An 18161-nucleotide genomic window follows, 5' to 3' on the forward strand; every position below is an offset into this window, starting at 1 on the left:
AAACACACACACACACACAAACACACACACACACATTTTTGATGCAAGCTGCAGCAACTTTTTATTTGTCTGTACATGATTTATGGTCTAGTTTCGAGTCTTATCACCGACACACACATTCTTTCAGTGCTGTTAATTTGTTCAGATTCATACAGCAGTATCTTCAGTATCTTCTCCAAATCAGGGTGCCCATCGGGGAGCCGGGGATCGAACCACTGACCATCAGGTTCAGAGACGACCCTCTCTACCTCCTGAGGTGCTTCGCTGTAAAAACAGAAACACAGTATTTTGACCTTCCAGCTCAATCTAAGTGGAAATACTTTTCTCATGCTCTAATAGTGACATCTACAATTTGTGTAATCTCGAGAGTAGAGGACAAGGCCGGCATTTTAATGTGATTGTTGAGAATCAATATTTAAGATTTGTAACCACATGTCAAACTCTTCAATTATAAACGTGAATACATGATTAATATGTACAGATTTGTCTGCTTACCATAGTTGGTCATGAGTCAGTCGCACAGTGTCAGATTCGGTTCTGCCAGGTCTTGCTGAGGGTCGTCGCTGTGTGTTTGTGGTAGTAAACCTTTTAGGATATACATTGTGCTGTAAACCAAGATAGGCTTGTATTGACTACATGTGACGGATATCTGCTGATTCATCTCTTAAAATGCAGAGTCATGCAGAATTCTACGAGGGTCCCAGGAAGCGCTCTGGTGCGCCTTATCGACAGCTCTATTGGACGTCGTTATGACGTCCTACTCTGTGCTCTGCTCTCCCCACTGACGTGCATAAGACACACACACACACACACACACACACACACACACGTATTTACTCACACTTTAAAGTCATGTCGTGGTGAAGCAGTTCCCGATTAGCTCTGTTTACCGTCTACCTTGAGTTAGATTCATACCACTTGCTTTACCATTCGACCGCATAACTTTTTTCCCAGATATATTACTTCTCCGTATGTGTGTGTGTGTTTGTGTGTCTGTGAGTATATCTGTTTGCTTGTGTGTGCACTTGTGTATGAGTAGGGGGTCAGTGGGAGTGGTGGGTATGTAAGAGAACGACCGCCAGTAGTCTATATATAGCTCCTCCCTCCTCCCCTCGCCTCCCTCTCGGGGCAGTGTTGAAATTCCAACCCAACTCTTCTGGTCAGATCTCCACAAGGAGCAGACTTTACTTAACTGCTACTGACAACTGAAGGACAGCCACAAGACCACTCTGAAAGAAGCACTTTACTTCAGCACAACTTTCCAATGGACTTCAAGGATTCCAAGGTCAAGGGAGGTGTCCCACAGAGACGTGACGGCTGGCAGGAGGTGGAGCAGAAGCTGAACTAGAAACCGATAGGTGGTCTGTAAGCTCATGTAGCTGTCAAGCATGGGGCCCTACACAGCCAGCGATCCACCAAGGCCTCTGCTGAAGCAGCACTGTGGAATAAGTTTCTCTTCTTGAACTTTTAAAAGATGCTTTGACAACGTCCCGTCCTGTTATTGCACCATTCGCAGGCTTCAAGTCGCTCACTGTGGTTATGGCTCTTCCGCTCTTTGGATGCAGAGTGTCTTCCTGTTTGAGTTGGATCGAATGCAGGATACAGCTGTAATGCTGCTGTCAAGAGTCTTCCTTCTTGCCTCAGGCACATGCCTCTCACTTTACCTGCCTGTGGTTTTCTGAAGGATGGAGCCTTACACTTTTAGCTTCGGATAACAATCTGAAAGCACCCAAGCCAGACGTTACCGCCATGTTGGAGTAGTTGGGTGATGGAGACAGACTCTAATCTCCTGCAAGGAAATACTTTTAATTGTTAATCATGGGAGCTGTATTTTCAACCCTGTAAACTACTTGGTGAATTAACCTCCCAGTTCCCGGTTTCACTTACCTTCTCCATCCCACTGGTTCCCAGCATTTTTACCCAACTTTTCCTACTGTATCTGTGTCCCACTGTGTGGCTGTCTGCACCATGGAAGTGCCAACTAGATGGAGCAGGGCAAGTGTCATCAGCTTCATCAAGGGCCTTGGTAAGCGTGCAGGGGGGGGGGGGGGGGTCGTTTGCGCGCATGTTTGCATCGCTCGAGTCGTCACGTGTCTAACAAACAGTTTGCAGTGAATGAGGCTGGGGGTCCTGCTGTCCTGCCCTGGGAGTATAGTGTCCATGGACATCTCACCTCTTCAGTGAGGTACAATCATGTGGTCATGAAAGGACAGAGATAGACCTGATGAGTTATTAACAGCACACAGTTGTTACTTCACCTTGTTCTTTTCAGGAATTGCAGCAAATCAAACCTGCTAATGTGCTTCGGTCCAACAAGCCTGCTCTGTTGGCTGTTGCTTCAGTCGTTGCTAATACTGTCCTTGATCCTGTGTGAAGGTGTTTGGGTTTTTTCTTTCATTACATGTTGACATGTCTTGCTTAACGCTCTTATAGTGCATATTAAAGAGACGCTGAAGTAATGTGTTGTTAATTAAAGGGATTCGTTCATATTCTTAGAGATGCATCACAGGAAATACCCGTTGTTTGTTCCCGTCTGTTCGTCTGCTTTCTGCCTCTCCCTCTCATTTTAGACTCCGGCGACTCCCTGTGTGTCTTTCTCTGTTTTGTTTATCGTTGCAAGAATTAATAGTGCCCAGTTTCCCTAATGATGCAATCAGAAGGCAGGAATGAAAACATCGGGCTGTGTGTGTGTGTGTGTGCCTAGAAAGAGTATGCACTCAAACCTGGACTCTGCCTCAGCATGAATTAATCATTGCTAAAGAGTTTGAACATTACAGAAGGAAAATAATATGATTCTGATGTGACAAGTATTGTTTGTTCATTACAGTCAGTGATTAATTAAGGACGAGAGAAGCATGGAGAGAGTATGAGGCCGTATGTGAGAGAGGCATTTAAGGTGGTAGTATATGACCCTGCTATGGAGGTGGATGGGGCTTGGGAGATTACTGAGCGACTTACATGAGACAAAGGTCCAGGTCCATGCTGATGTTCGAAAAAACAAGTGAAAGTTAGTTAGTGCTGTTTTGGCTGTTTATAAACACAGTCAGCAGTTGAAGCTGCTGTAGTGGGTGAGACCCATAAATCATGGAGGCCAATAAGGTTCTGTAAAACTGTCAGCACCGGATATCTGTCAAAAATAACCAGAAAACACATTTCACATTGTTTACCTCCTTAAATCAGCTTAGAAATCACAGAAAAATAAGAATGAATCCAGAGCTTCATTGGAAATCGCCAGGTTTCAGAAGTTTTCTTTTGTACCAAAGTACTTCATTGACAGTAAATCCATGTGTACATTTGTAAGATAAAGTAAAATAGATCATTCCAACCACCAAAACATTAACAAATATACGCTACAATCACGGTTTTCAATGCTAACTTACAAAATCTAAATTGCTTTTTTACATTCCCCAAAATCCGAAATTATGGGGAAATGGTTTCAAACTCAGAACATATAATATGCCTCAAATAGAGATAAGATAAAAGAATTACAACAGCAGTAATAAAAGTATTTTTCTCCCCCTCCGCGTCTGAGAGGGGCCTTTTAATATCTCTGCTTCACCCTGACTGACTGGTCCTATCTCTCCGCAGCCTCTCCCGTGGGTCTGAAACCACCACTCCCTCCAGTCAGTGGAACCTTGGGCGAGAGAAGGGGTCCTGTCATCATGGCGCCCGTCAACGTGGACCCTGAGAGTAAGCCGGGCGAGTTCGTCCTGAAAAGCCTGTTTGCCAACTTCACCTTGCTCTCCGAACGCAAGATCCGCATCATCATGGCCGAACCACTGGTGAGTCACTTTGCATCAGACTCATTTAGCACCTCTGTTATTCAGTGTGGCTTCGATAGATACTGGTGATTTGACTTGTGAAAAGAACAGTGCAGTGTGACTTTATCTTGAATAGTGTGCAGAATCAAGGCTTATGTATTTATTAAATGAGAACAGGTTTGATAGGTTTTCAATCTGTTTATTTCTATATTTACCTTTTTTCTCAGGGAAACAATGAAGGGAGCATATCCCAGGTTGTTCTAAACAAAACCAGGGAACAAACAGTGTAGAGCAGTAAACATGCAACAATATTAATACATCTGTGTCTGTGCTGAGGACAGTCATAGTCTGAGGCATAATGTTTTCGGGTCGTCTGTCTATTCCAATCTTGTTAGAACAATATTTCAAGAAACGCCATGAGGGACGTTTTAATTTGTTACAATGGTCCACTTGGTCTCAAGGATGAATTGATTACAATGACAAATAAAAAAGAATAGTCCCACTAATGAAAAAATAACTGAATGAACTGACTGAATTTTATTTCAGTTTCAACCATCATACCACCTCTGTGTCTCGGTTACACAGAGAGTCAGAAACTGGTGCTGCTGGTTGTTTCATTTGCTGCTGGTGATTTAATGTAAATGATAGAGCACAATGTAAAATGTGGAGTGGTCCTAGGAGGATTAGTCCATAACCTTGTTTGATCTGATCTAAGTGAATAAATTCAGACAAAACTGAAACCTAATCTTAAGTTTTGAATCCGGCTATGAGGCTTGTTCCCTGAGAGTTTAGGTCCAAACATTGAAAACATAATAAAGGAAAGACAGAAAGTTTTGAGGATTGGTTTGTGTGTTTGTCTCCTCTGACGTGATGTCTTCTTATCTCCCAGGAGAAGCCACTTAACAAATCTCTACAGAGAGGAGAAGATCCACAGTTCGACCAGGTACGTCTATCTGACATGGACACGTCACCAATATGTGTTGCCTCTTTTGTCCATTTTCATACAAACCAAGGCATAAAGGTTATTTGGGATATGAACCTCTTGTTTTCTTCTCTCTCTCTCCTCGCCCTCGCCTGCTCTTCCTCATATCGTCTCTGCAGCTGATCAGCTCCATGAGTTCTCTGGCCGAGTACTGCCTGCCGTCCATCCTGAGGACTCTGTTCGACTGGTACAAGAGGCAGAACGGCCTGGAGGACGAGTCCCACGAGTATCGACCCAGGGCCAACACCAAGTCAAAAAAGTGAGAGAACACAGACTCAGATAAAGAGCTTTTTCCTTCACTGGAATAGATTGTGAATTTTTTTAAAAACAAATCTTAGGGATTCATGTCTCTTTTAATCATAAATATTGTCCTGACCTGTAAACTATTGAGTAGGAAACTTATTATCATGATATAATTTATACCATTCTATCTAAATCTAAATAAGCTGACTGTGGCTCAGTCAATGCAGTGTATGACACACTTTTCTGACTTCATAGTGATGTCACGATGACATAACTCTTACACAATCATAATAATGTTTTTATCGATATAAGCTTTAGGTCATTTCTATTCTACTACAGGATAGCATGATAAATGTGTTTTTGAACTACATGCATGATTTCATTTCGTGACTTCTTCATGATGACAGTTAACATATGACATCACTTGATGCAGAATCATTTTCGACAAACAAAATCTTTAGATTGTCTCACAAGGTCAATTGTTTTAACAATATCCTGGAAAATCTATTTCTCTGACCATGTTTTTATTGACCTTGACCTCTGACCAGTCAGCTCCAAACGTTAATGATCTGGAGATACAAGTTATAGTATCTTTAAGTTTAGTTCAAATCCTTCCATGTGTTGTGAATATGATGTATCACCTTTCTGTTTGTGTCTCAGTGATGAACAACAGAAGGACTACTTGTTGGAGCGAAGAGATCTGGCAATAGACTTCATCTTTTCTTTAGTGCTTATAGAGGTTTTAAAACAGGTGAGTGTCATTCTGCACTAAGATCTTCTCAAAAGGCTGAATGTGTCAAACCTCTTAACATGAGTAGGTTTAACTTTTAAAGGAATTTGTCTATAGACAGTATTGCCATCCTGGACAATAACTGGTAAATTTGTGGGTTTTTCTTTGTTTTAATCTGTTAATATTGATGCCTGTGTACTGTCATACTGCAAATTAAAACAACCTTAAGAAACAATTGTTTGTAAAATTCCCTTCTCTTATTCACAACTTGCTGCATTTCCCAGTTCACTCTTGATAAAGTCAACAACTTTACACCAAATGCTCTAGACTTGAGCAAAATGGGATATTTAAATATTTATGACTGACAACTTTGTCTCTCTATCCAGATCCCACTCCATCCTCTGTTGGATGGACTCATCCAAGAAGTTATAAACCTGGCCTTCAAGCACTTCAGATATAAGGAAGGGTAAGAGAGATAACGCAACTGGGACTTTGGCTGAAATAATGTTTATGACTGTACACCTTCCCAGTTACTTATTTGCATTGGATGAAAGGCCCTTGGAGTTAAAATGCAGGCATGACATCAACATGCACGTATTCACAGCTCTTATAAATGAAAGAAGTGTATAGTTGTCACAGACTTATCCATTGATATTGATGTTTATCTTTGCCTCTAAGGTATCTGGGACCCAACACTGGCAACATGCACATCGTGGCTGACCTCTACGCTGAAGTAGTGGGAGTCGTGGCTCAGTCCAGGTACTGTATATGTTTACAAATTAATGCTTATACTGCTTGTGTGTTTGTGTGTGCATACACATTACATGTTTGTATGTATACAGGGAGGTAGTTGTATTTGTTGACGTAAATGTGTTGACTTAATCTCCTTTTAATCACATACCAACTGAAGGGGAAATCTTATTATCAATTAAAGTGCATTAAATATCTCAGATCTATTGAAGAGGTTTGACAGTTTGTCACAGTTCAGTGCTGTGACCCCTTTTCTGGTAGAAACAGCAATTACAAAAGCCGCCCGTGTGTGTGTGTCTGTGTGTGTGCTGGTAGAAATATTTGTGTGTATGCGTGGTAGCGGAGGATAATGATAGTCCAGATGATGTTCCTCTGTTCACCATGTTGTGCGTGATGAGAGATGAGGGTTGTTCCCTTTTTCCAAGAAGTTATTACTGTGAGGGTGAATGTGTTGGTTTACAGGGCAGCTCAATCACTACTGTCACACACACACACACACACACACACACACACACACACACACACACACACCAGCTGAACCATCACATCATTTGACACAGTTATCGATCTGGTAAAGGATCAAATTCAATACACTGGGACCTATTTTAGCGAACCCGGACAGTTTTCTGCGTAGATAATGGATTTTCCACTTGGTTGAACTTCTAAGAAAATTCAGTGTTATTTATTTGTACTGCATTATTCACACTCGGTTCAATGAAAACAGTGAAGGGTGCACACGCTGGTCACACATTCTTTCTGCTTGACATTGTCTTTGTGTTTTCCCGACTCGGTTTAACAGAGTAAGAAGTTTATGTATGTCTTATTCAAACTTCACCAAAGAGAAGGCTGATGACTGTTCAAATTAACTGCTGTGGCAACCCCCGTGAAGCAAGCACAAGCATGTGCACAAAACACAGACGCCCTCTGAACAAGTGCGCACACACACACATTCCCTCCACATCACCCCTCCAGATGCCTTTCTAAATATAGACCTGCCTAGCACTGTTGGGAAAATCTATCTGGATTGGTACATACACAAACACATAAACACACACACACACGAGTACACACACTTATGTGCACATGCAAAAAAACAAACAGTTGCGTAGCGGATTAAGAGTTCACAATATTACCAAATAGAAAAACTGGGAAAAACAAATCTTTTTTCTGAGATTTGGATATGACCTCATTAGTAGAGAGTAACTGTTCACATCTGGTCACCATTTCCTCCTCAGGTTCCCAGCAGTGAGGAAGAAGTTCATCTCTGAGCTAAAGGAGCTGAGGCAGAAGGAGCAGAGCCCCTATGTCATCCAGTCCACCATCAGCCTCATCATGGGCCTCAAGTTCTTCCGCATCAAAATGTACCCGGTGGAAGACTTTGAAGCCTCCTTCCAGTTCATGCAGGTACACTGTTTCACTGCATACATTCATGTCTGGAAGCAGTTTAAGGGCCAATCATGGAGCTGTCCTGCTGACTGCTGAGAAGTTCCAAGTAATAGGCGGTTAAGTGCTGTGTTTATTGGCCATTGGATGGTAATTGCAGCATTGAGAGTTTTCCTCATTTCACCCATAACGAAACTTGGATTTGAATCATTAACCTTGCATTTGCTGAACTATCCTGTAGACATGTTGCTTCTCTCACTGTCTCTGCCCGTGTCTCTCTTTCTGTCTATAGGAGTGTGCGCAGTATTTCCTGGAAGTGAAGGATAAAGACATTAAACACTCATTAGCCGGACTCTTTGTGGAGATACTCGTACCTGTAGCTGCTGTAAGTGCATTTCCTCTTGATGCTCAGACTAATAGTAATTTACTACATACTCATCATTCATTTTTAGATACATTTCAAGCCAGAGCAAAATTTTACATATTATTGTTTGTCTTTGAATTCAAATCTATCTGTATATCTGCAGAACAGTGTGTCTGCTGTTCTAAATACATAGTCCTGAATATGTAGTGTCTTGTCTTTCTGCATCATGTAAAGCAGAAAAAAAGACACTGGTGAAAGCAAACTGCTAAAAAGAAATGTGCATGATAGTGACCTGTGCAATATGTGTCCTCTCTCAGACTGTGAAGAATGAGGTGAACGTGCCGTGTCTTCGAAATTTTGTAGAAAGTTTGCACGACACCACGCTGGACCTGTCCTCCAGGAAGAAACACTCTCTGGTAAGTTTCTTCCCCATAGTCTGTGTCGTCACCGCTCATTCTCTTCATTTCCTCTCCATTACCAGCAATTGGTGAAAGCACTTACTGTAACTCTCCAGCATATGGGCTTTTATCTCTGCATGGGAAGGAGGCAGGAGTGCAACGTGCAGCACACAGTGTTGTTTTGGAAGCGAAGCCAGAGGGGCAGTATTTGGCCACAGAGCGTGGAAGCTGGCGGGGCAATTGGCAAATTAGTTGCAGTACATCTCCCTGATCAGGACAAGCAGTCTCAAGCGGATACGCATGCAATAAAATCTGTTTAACTGACTGGTATGAACATTCCCTCTGCCACTGCTCAAAAGCTTTAACCATGAAAGTTAAGGACGTAATAGAACAGGCAAAACACTTTTTATGACACAGGATTATCAGTACTTTTCTCAAAACAAGATCCTTCCAATAACGCCATTCTTGTCCTATAGTATAAAACTTTTAGGTTTTTGTTCTTGTTTCGGTGTAAATGGCGTAGTTTCAAGTTTGATCCAAACTCCATTTTAGTGCTAACCTCTCTTCAAGTCCGAAACAGACACTGATTTATGGAAGTTGATTTATTGGCTGAGAAAAACTAAAGTTGTTCAGAAGGAATTGATCTGATCAGACAGAGGTTTTGTCATAATCCAGGTTCCAGGTTTCTCCACCTTTTGGTTTTTATTCCACAACCATGTCACTGACAGATTTGATAACAAGACTTGGCAGGATGTCTGCTGGTGATGTGCTATTTGTGATGTGAGTGGGTTCCTCCTCAGGGCCGCAGACATCTCACTCAGTCAATACGCACGCTTCCTTCAACAGATTCTGAAAATACTTTACCATGCATTCGAGACTTGACACACCTTTTTGCATACAATCTTTGTGTTTCTTTTTTCACGTTTCCAAGCGACTGGTGCACTGGAATGCACACAAACATACAACCCACCACCACGTCAGAGCTAAATGGTCATGACATGAGAGGAATGACTGTCATCTAATGTATTCCCTTAATTGTTATTCTTTTACATTCTGAGTGTCTGAGATAGAAGAGCAACGATGCGCATCTCAAATCGAGCATTTCAAAAAACAATTCATGACGAGGGTGTACCTGGTCTCACACCGATCATTAGCAAGGTATTCATGTTTAAGAATGATCTGCATGCAGACCTTGATGACCTAACTGATGATTCAACAGACAAGAGACAAAGTTCACATTCCTGTAGGTCAACTTGAAGTTGACATTTTTTCTCACTTCTAAGGTTTTGTTCACACGGCTGTTGCTTTAAATCTGCTCACGAGACGGCCGTAACATAAATGTATCGGGAATGAATTAAATGTCTCACTTGTTCTTCTTATTAAACAGTCAAATATTAGTTGTGTTTTATTTAACTGGCTTAATGACACAGAGGCAGACATTGAAAAGTGGGTTAATGAGGGATTTATCAGCTGTGAAACAAGTGAACATGATTCTGGACCAAAATTCACTTCAATTTCAAATAATGCGATTGCCTATTGTTATTCAGTGACAAAGGAAAAAGAAAGAAATTAGATTTAAGCTTTAATGAGTGGAAAGCCCAGTTTCCAGGTAATAATCTGCATACTTCATGAAGTAAACTGGTGAGGAAAACTGAATTTGATTAAGATACTTAACTACCTGTCGTCTGAAGTGCCTGATGCTAATGTCTCCCCTCTGTCCCTTCTCCGTCCACATGCCTGCTGTGTGTCAGTCAGAAGCAGTTCTTCCTCAGCCGCTGGCACATTTTCCTCAACAACTGCCTCTCCAACCTCAAGGTCAGCCTTTCTGTTGATACCACTGCAAATTCAAGATTCCTTAGAGTAGGGGATTATTTGTACAGATCACAAGTAGTGTGAGGCTCACGCACAAAAACTACTTTGTCTGTGAAATAAATTTCTGCCCCAGGGGAAGGATTTTGACTAAGTGATAAACAAGAAGGAACTACGCTAAACAAGTTCCTTGCACTAGGGCTACTGAACACCTCTCCAGCTATAAAATCCACCATGAGTATGTAGTGCCTTAAGGGAAACACCGCAGCTTAAAAACATAGAGGGACTATACAGATTTCTGTAAAGTTTCATTCATGACCGCTCTGTAAATGTGGAGAAAACAGTATCTGTAGTGAATAATAAATGAAGACACATCTAGAAGGGACAGCTTGTGTCACATTTCTTTCCAAGACTCTGGGTATGAATGGAGATTTGTGAAATACTGTACTCATCATTTATCTTTGTGTGAACGCAGAATAAAGATCCCAAGATGGCACGTGTGGCTCTGGAATCCCTCTACCGTCTACTGTGGGTTTACATGATCCGAATAAAGTGCGAGAGCAACACTGGAACACAGAGGTATAAGCCATATCTACTTTCATTGCTGAACATTAAAATGCAAGACGCATTTTGAAACTAGTAATCAATACCTTATCTAATCGCTTTAAAATTATTCTTGATTTTTAATATCGTTGTGTGTCATTAAAGCAACATATGGGTTTTTTCTCTCTCCCCCCAGTCGGCTGACGTCCATCACCTCCACTCTGTTCCCCAAGGGGAGTCGTAGCGTCGTGCCCAGAGACATGCCCCTTAACATCTTTGTCAAGATTATCCAGTTTATTGCTCAGGTGTGTATAAAATTGCCCGACACATCTATTTTAAATCCCACATTTTTATCGACAAAGTTGTTGAAACAGGTCAAACCGTAAAAACATTAATGAAAATACAGGATAACCAAGAATATAGGCCTTCAGAGTTTTTCTTATTTTTTATTTCAGTAGAAACCATTATCAAAATTGATTACTATTTATCTAATGGCCGTATTAGAGGTTGATGTTTTTAGTACATACACCAATGCTTTTAAGGTTGATTTAATACTAACAACTAACTAATAATCATTTGATTAATTATGTTGCCGGTGGCTCACACTGCATTAACTCTGAAATCCTCTAACACCAGTTTGTTTGTCCTCTGCTCAGGAGAAACTGGATTTCGCCATGAAGGAAATCATCTTTGACCTGCTGAGTGTTGGGAAGCCTGCCAAAGCTTTCAGTCTGAACCCAGAGGTAAAAAAAAAAGGAAAAGCAAACCCAGACATTGACTGCAGGGTGTCTCTCGGGTTACAAAGATGATCTGGTGGCGTAAAGATACAGAAACAACAGTAGAGACAATATATACACTCACCAATGCAGTATGTTGTTGATTACCCTGAAAACTTCACAGTCCAATATAATGCTGGATTAAACGTCAATAAACTGCTTAGATAACAGGAGCTGTTTTATCTATCCCCTCTAATTAGAAAAACATCTCTTATTCAGCAGCTCTGAAGTATCGAATGTGTTTTCAAATAATCCCAAATAAACATTTATATACACAAGTAAATATATTTTTCAAGCACTTGCATTCGCCCGATCCCTGCCACAATTTCCCCATTGCTCTGGATGAACAGACTCTGTTGCCTGTTACTAAGGATGCTGAGCCTTGTCTGTGTTTCAGCGTATGAACATTGGTCTGCGGGCGTTTCTGGTGATCGCAGATGCTCTGCAGCAGAAGGACGGAGAGCCTCCTATGCCCAACACAGGAGCCACCCTGCCCTCTGGAAACTCTCTGAAGAAGAAGAAAACTTATCTCAGCAAGACGCTCACTGAAGAGGAAGCCAAGCTAATAGGTCTGTTTGTGTCTGTGGGCTTCTCTTGTTAGTGCAGTTTGACTTTAGTCTCCTAACTCCATGTCCCTGTCTGTTTGTGTTCCCCTCAGGTATGTCCTTGTACTACTCCCAGGTCAGAAAGGCACTGGACAGCATCCTCAGACATTTGGACAAGGAGGTGGGACGCTGCATGATGCTCACCAGCGCCCAGATGCTCAACAAAGAACCAGAGGACATGATCACGTATGTAGCTTCAAAGTGCAGAAATGAAACTGTTGCGTTTATTAGACTTTGTGCTGAAGGCATTCGTTCTCAAAGTTGAATTCAAAAAGGAAACCTGTGTTTCGAGTCAGGGAAGGTGAATAAAAGCTTTTCATCCCCATCTATTCTTGACAGTGGTGAACGGAAGCCTAAGATTGACCTGTTCAGAACGTGCGTGGCTGCTATTCCTCGCATCCTCCCTGATGGCATGTCCAAACCTGAGCTCATTGACCTGCTCTCACGGTGAGTTTAAGACAGGATCCTACTTACAATGTCATTAATGTCAGTCCTGTGGTTTTTAAATGTTGTGTGTCGAAATCACTAAGAATTGTTTCTTCTGCTCTGTTGTTATGTTGTCCTCTGTCCCTCAGACTCACTGTGCACATGGACGACGAGCTTCGTCTCATTTCCCAGAACTCCCTGCAGAGCCTGTTACTGGATTTCTCCGACTGGAGGGAAGACGTTCTGTTTGGTTACACGCATTTCCTTCTACGTGAGGTAAGGGTTTATCACTTTTAAATGTTTTAAAAGCATTCCCATTAACTGTTATTGTTTTTAACACCACTACCACTAATAATGTATCCAGAATTACACAAAATCCCAAATTTTCTAAAAGGTAGTTTGTTGTATTTTACTGTTGTGTCCAATCTGAGGCCAAAAGAAAAGAAGACTAGAGTCATATTTATAAAATAGCCTCGGATGCTTAAAAAAAAAGGATTAATCCAAATGATGTGGAAAGCGAAAGATGACAGCCCTTCTTCTTTTGCCTCTCTGAACCTTACCAGGTTCAAGACACACATCAGGGTCTGCAGGATGCATCTGTGAAGCTTCTCCTCCAGCTGCTCACACAGTGGAGGTTAGCTCTGCAGCTCCAGGGGAAGACGCGAGGCGGAGTCGAGGTTTGTACATCGCAGCGCTAAGTTGAACTCATTTACAGACACACCTGGTTATTTGGTCACTTATGAAACCAACATCCCAGAAATCCCTGTTAATTTTGGTAAATGTTTCTTCTCTCCCTGTCAGTCAAGCCCCAGACTTCCAGAACGAAGCCCTCATTGCTCAGTGCTGCATGCGGTCGAGGGCCTGGCTCTGCTGCTCCTCTGCTCGTGTCAGATCAGCACGAGGAAGCTGGCGGTTGGCGTGTTGAGAGAAATACGTTGCCTCTTCACAGCTCTGGGACATGCTGAGGTACAGTACAGGAAACTGACAAGTGACTTGGCAAAACAGATAAATATAGAGTTCAATGACAGCTGCTGGTAAATAGTCAGTACAGAAAGAAAGAGGAGATGTAAATAGCTGGATGCAAGAAAAGGCTTCTGACTCTAGGTGTGTCTAGAGCTGCAGCCGTGGATTCTGTCACACTCTGTGACGCAGCTTTAAAAATAGCTCCTTCTATAAATGTCTCTCCCTCCAGGATGATGACAAACCAATGATAGAGGTCATGGACCAGCTGAGCCCAGCTGTAATGGACAGCTTTGTTCATGTGGCTGTCTCTGACTCGGTGAGTTCATCAGTAACATTAATACATCAGATCAGTTATGTCGTTATTTAGTCTTCTGAATTACTGCTGTGTATCATTCCTAAATTCTCTCCCCTCTGTTCCCTCAGTCCACCTTGCCGCTGAACCACCACGTTGACCTCCAGTGGCTGGTGGAGTGGACGGCTCGACTGGTGAGCAGCTCCTATGACGTGAAGAGCCCGAGCCACGTCTGGATCTTTGCCCAGTGCCTGAAGGACCCATGGGTGCTCTGTCTGCACATCTTCTTGAGGCAGGAGCACCTGCCCAAGCACTGCCCCACCGCCCTGGGATACGCCTGGCCCTACGCATTTACACGGCTACAGCTTCTGCTTCCTCTGGTTGACCCCAAGTACATGAACACATTTTGATTACATTGTTCATTTAACTGAAGAGCCGAAATAACAACCAATGCCACATATCTCATACATGAGGTGATGAAATCTGACCACCTAATATTCTGCTTTTTGACCTCTTTCCACAGCAGCCCAGTCAACGCTAAGAAGACCAGTACAGCGGGCTCCAGTGACAACTACATCTCACTGTGGCGTAACTACCTGATCATGTGTCTGGGGGTGGCTAAGCCCAGCATCATGTCCCCGGGTCACCTCAGGGCTTCCACACCGGAAATCACAGCCACCACGCCCGATGGCAGCGTCACATACGACAACAAGGTGTGTGTTTTCCTGCTGAAAAGGGAAACCATCAGTGTTTAAAATGCCCCCCCACAGTGTGTCTGAACTCGGCGCCATGTCCTCACATGTTCAAACGTTAATCATTGCTCAAAAGATTGACTTCTTGACTGATTGTAAAATATTTAATCTGATGTTGCTCTCACCCAAGCCATCCATCCTGATCAATGAGATTTAAATTGTAAAGAATAATCTTTTATCATGCGACGGCATGAATCCTTTAGATTTTCAGGAATTTGCATCAGTTTGAGATTTAGTGTCTGATTAGTTTTAGAGCTATTGTTGCACTTAGTTACTGTCTAAATGTTTATGCTCTCCTATCCGTCATTCTGATCGCTACTTGTGTATTTTCTCTGTTTATTGCTCAGGTGATAGGCACTCCCTCAGTGGCCTGGCTCTTGAAACAGCTCGTCCCGCTGATGAGAGCGGAGAGTCTGGAGATCACAGAGTCTCTGGTTCTAGGATTCGGATGCACGAACGCTCTGGTCTTCAGGTACCGAAGCAAGATCACTACACAAAACACACAAAAACAGCATGTTCAAGAATCATACAAGAGTTGTTAGATACTGTTGTGGGACTGTTGTGTCAGGGAGTGAACACACAAAGCCTGAATGCAGAACACATACAGTAGAAAATGGATGATGTGCTAGATTAGTCTTCATATCCAACACAAGAAAGATACGATTCATCAGTCAATTTTCTGCTGTCTTGATCTATCACTTATCATTATCTATCTGTACATTCTCTTCATAACTGAGATGAGCTGCATACCTCTCTGACGTCCAGGGAAGAAAGTACAACACTGTTCTACAAGAGAATTATTAGAGGAACAGACGTGTATCACATTTTTTCACAGTACAGTGGTTCCATTGTGAAAAGGAGGTATTTTCATTTTAAAAAGAGATCGTCTATTTTTAACCTAAAATGTTTTCCAAAAGGGCGTTCTTTGTTATCCAGAGAGATTAAGGTTTCTACAGACACATTTTTCACATCAGTGTTTGAGGGATTAGTGGTTTTAGGGAATGTGACATTTGGGTTGCATAAGATAGGTATTCTGTTACAAACTTCCCCGTTCCCTTGAATCTGACCGTCCTCTGTGTACAGGGGGAGGGGGGGCGTTGATCAGACTCATTTGCCGATCAGACAATTGATTGATTTGTACCATCTTTGATTCTGTGTGTCTACAGGGAGCTGGTGGAAGAACTCCATCCACTGATGAAGGAAGCACTGGAACGTAGGCCAGAGGTAACACACACACACACACACACACGCACACGCACACACACACACACAGGAAGTGGGCGAGGAACAGGACTATTTATCTCGGACAGGAAACCTGCAAATATCTTGCAGATCAATTATAATGTTTGTATTTTAAATACACCAGTTACTAAGTTTTTTCTTTCCAGTCATATACAGTGTATGCCATTAGAGATGATCAACATAAGGAAATAATTTATAATTTATGAAAATGCACTCATGGATTATTTGTACTGCTTATGTAGTCATTTTTCTTTTAATGCCGGTATAAAGTCGAACAACACTCAGAAGAGGGCATCCAGCTGCCAAAGCCCAACAGTTCTATTAACTTAAATCAAGATCCACACATTACTTTCAGGCAAATCAGTGAAAATGTAAAAAAAATCCCCAATCTCACAATAATTAAGAAAAGTGTTTGGATCTGCCCCCAACAGTCAATGGGTTCCTTTTTGTCCCATGTTCCATCGTTCCACAAAGTTGCATTGAAATCTGTTCTGTAGATTTGAGTAATCCTGTTGACAAACAGAGAAATCCACATACGCAAGGGAAACATTACCTCCTTGATAACATATCTATATTAACATATATTTCTGTTTGTGTTTTCAGAACAAGAAACGCAGAGAAAGGAGAGATCTTCTCAGGCTGCAGCTGCTGAGGATTTTTGAACTGTTGGCCAACGCTGGAGTTATCAGTGACAGGTAGCACTCAGACTTGTTAATATACACATATACGATTCCTTGTCAAATATAAAAGATGGTTTCTGTAAACTTAAGCTTTCCTTCTCCCTGTCTGTAGCACCAACGGAGCACTGGAGCGTGACTCCCTGGCACTGGGTGCCTTGTTCCTGGAGTACGTGGATCTAACCCGGATGCTTCTGGAGGCTGAGAATGAGAAGGAGCTGGACGTGCTTAAAGACATTAGAGCCCATTTCAGTGCGATGGTGGCTAATATCATCCAATGTGTTCCTGGTAAATCCTATTATTCCTCTTTTATGATATGAAACATGCATCATAATACATTGGTCTTTCAGTAGTAGTTGACTCCGCAGCCGTGGCTTTGGCCGTATTCTGTAGCCATAACAATATTATAATGGCATAGATTATTCAAAAGTCTGTCTCCTGTATGACCCTGCATGCTCTCTCTCTCTCTCTCTCTCTCTCTCTCTCTCTCTCTCTCTCTCTCTCTCTCTCTCTCTCTCTCTCTCTCTCTCTCTCGCTCACTCTCTCTCTCTCTCAATCAGTCCACCACAGGCGCTTCCTCTTCCCTCAACAGTCCCTGAGACACCACCTCTTCATCCTCTTCAGCCAATGGGCTGGACCCTTCAGTGTCATGTTCACCCCCCTTGATCGTTACAGTGACCGCAACCATCAGATCACTCGCTACCAGTATTGTGCTCTCAAGGTAAGTGATGCCCAAACCAGAGTTATTCTATCATCTTGTCCTCACACGGTGTTTTACAGAAACCTTAGCATTAACTCAACTGGACTTTTGTCTCCTAGGCTATGTCAGCAGTTCTGTGTTGTGGTCCAGTGTTTGACAACGTGGGTCTCTCTACTGATGGATATCTCTACAAATGGCTTGACAACATCTTGGCCTGCCACGACTTACGGGTACGTCAACTCTTTGACCTGCTGTTGCCTTCACTTGTGACACAGCAGCTTTCTGTATTATTTTTTTCTTCTTACAACACTCTCTGATCAGCACAACTTGTGGTTATTTTTAAAATCTGAGTCAACCTGGACACGGCTGCTCTTTTTGTGCTATGGCCATATATCTGTGGATTCCCTCTTCATGATCACTTGTTTGCTACAGGTGCATCGTCTGGGGTGTGAGGTGGTGATCCTGCTCCTAGAACTGAATCCAGACCAGATCAATCTGTTCAACTGGGCAGTGGACCGCTGCTTCACTGGATCGTACCAGCTGGCATCCGGCTGCTTCAAAGCCATTGCCACCGTGTGTGGTAACAGGTAGGGGATCACCTTTTCACATTTACACTGAGGATCCATCAAATCCAAGGGAACCACTCTTTGTGTTCTGACCTTTATGTTGGAGACGCATTGCCATTTCAAAAACAGCAGATCTCATAGCAGTTGTCAACTTGGCTGACGTTTAACCAATGAAATCATACAGTGTATATAATATATA

At 42.4% G+C, this 18161-nt stretch overlaps 1 protein-coding gene and 1 long non-coding RNA gene across 3 annotated transcripts in view; one reads left to right on the forward strand and one right to left on the reverse strand.

Annotated features, from left to right (window-relative positions):
* The window catches only part of fryb (furry homolog b (Drosophila)), a 36559-nt gene that overhangs the window by 3663 nt on the left and 14735 nt on the right, over window positions 1-18161 (forward strand). The window contains exons 2-30 of the mRNA XM_053440970.1: window positions 3589-3782; window positions 4651-4704; window positions 4863-5002; window positions 5647-5737; window positions 6103-6182; window positions 6395-6475; window positions 7702-7870; window positions 8142-8234; window positions 8531-8649; window positions 10342-10426; window positions 10896-10999; window positions 11160-11268; window positions 11620-11706; window positions 12137-12308; window positions 12398-12530; window positions 12684-12791; window positions 12920-13046; window positions 13334-13447; window positions 13572-13736; window positions 13963-14049; window positions 14157-14416; window positions 14549-14738; window positions 15125-15249; window positions 15944-16001; window positions 16623-16714; window positions 16812-16984; window positions 17257-17417; window positions 17516-17626; window positions 17829-17983. Of these exons, the coding sequence (XP_053296945.1) occupies window positions 3589-3782; window positions 4651-4704; window positions 4863-5002; window positions 5647-5737; window positions 6103-6182; window positions 6395-6475; window positions 7702-7870; window positions 8142-8234; window positions 8531-8649; window positions 10342-10426; window positions 10896-10999; window positions 11160-11268; window positions 11620-11706; window positions 12137-12308; window positions 12398-12530; window positions 12684-12791; window positions 12920-13046; window positions 13334-13447; window positions 13572-13736; window positions 13963-14049; window positions 14157-14416; window positions 14549-14738; window positions 15125-15249; window positions 15944-16001; window positions 16623-16714; window positions 16812-16984; window positions 17257-17417; window positions 17516-17626; window positions 17829-17983 (3637 nt within the window). The remainder of the gene's footprint in view (window positions 1-3588; window positions 3783-4650; window positions 4705-4862; window positions 5003-5646; window positions 5738-6102; window positions 6183-6394; window positions 6476-7701; window positions 7871-8141; window positions 8235-8530; window positions 8650-10341; window positions 10427-10895; window positions 11000-11159; window positions 11269-11619; window positions 11707-12136; window positions 12309-12397; window positions 12531-12683; window positions 12792-12919; window positions 13047-13333; window positions 13448-13571; window positions 13737-13962; window positions 14050-14156; window positions 14417-14548; window positions 14739-15124; window positions 15250-15943; window positions 16002-16622; window positions 16715-16811; window positions 16985-17256; window positions 17418-17515; window positions 17627-17828; window positions 17984-18161) is intronic.
* Window positions 50-1449, reverse strand: LOC128456693 (uncharacterized). 2 transcript variants are annotated; one of them, XR_008341882.1, is made up of 3 exons: window positions 842-1449; window positions 496-605; window positions 50-264 (listed from the first exon to the last, which is right to left on the reverse strand). It is a non-coding gene; the product is annotated as an uncharacterized LOC128456693 (long non-coding RNA). The 2 variants fall into 2 exon arrangements; XR_008341881.1 differs by lacking the exon at window positions 842-1449 and having other exon boundaries at window positions 496-796.

The sequence above is a fragment of the Pleuronectes platessa genome, chromosome 15 (genome assembly GCF_947347685.1).
Source record: "Pleuronectes platessa chromosome 15, fPlePla1.1, whole genome shotgun sequence".
Lineage (NCBI taxonomy): Eukaryota > Metazoa > Chordata > Actinopteri > Pleuronectiformes > Pleuronectidae > Pleuronectes > Pleuronectes platessa.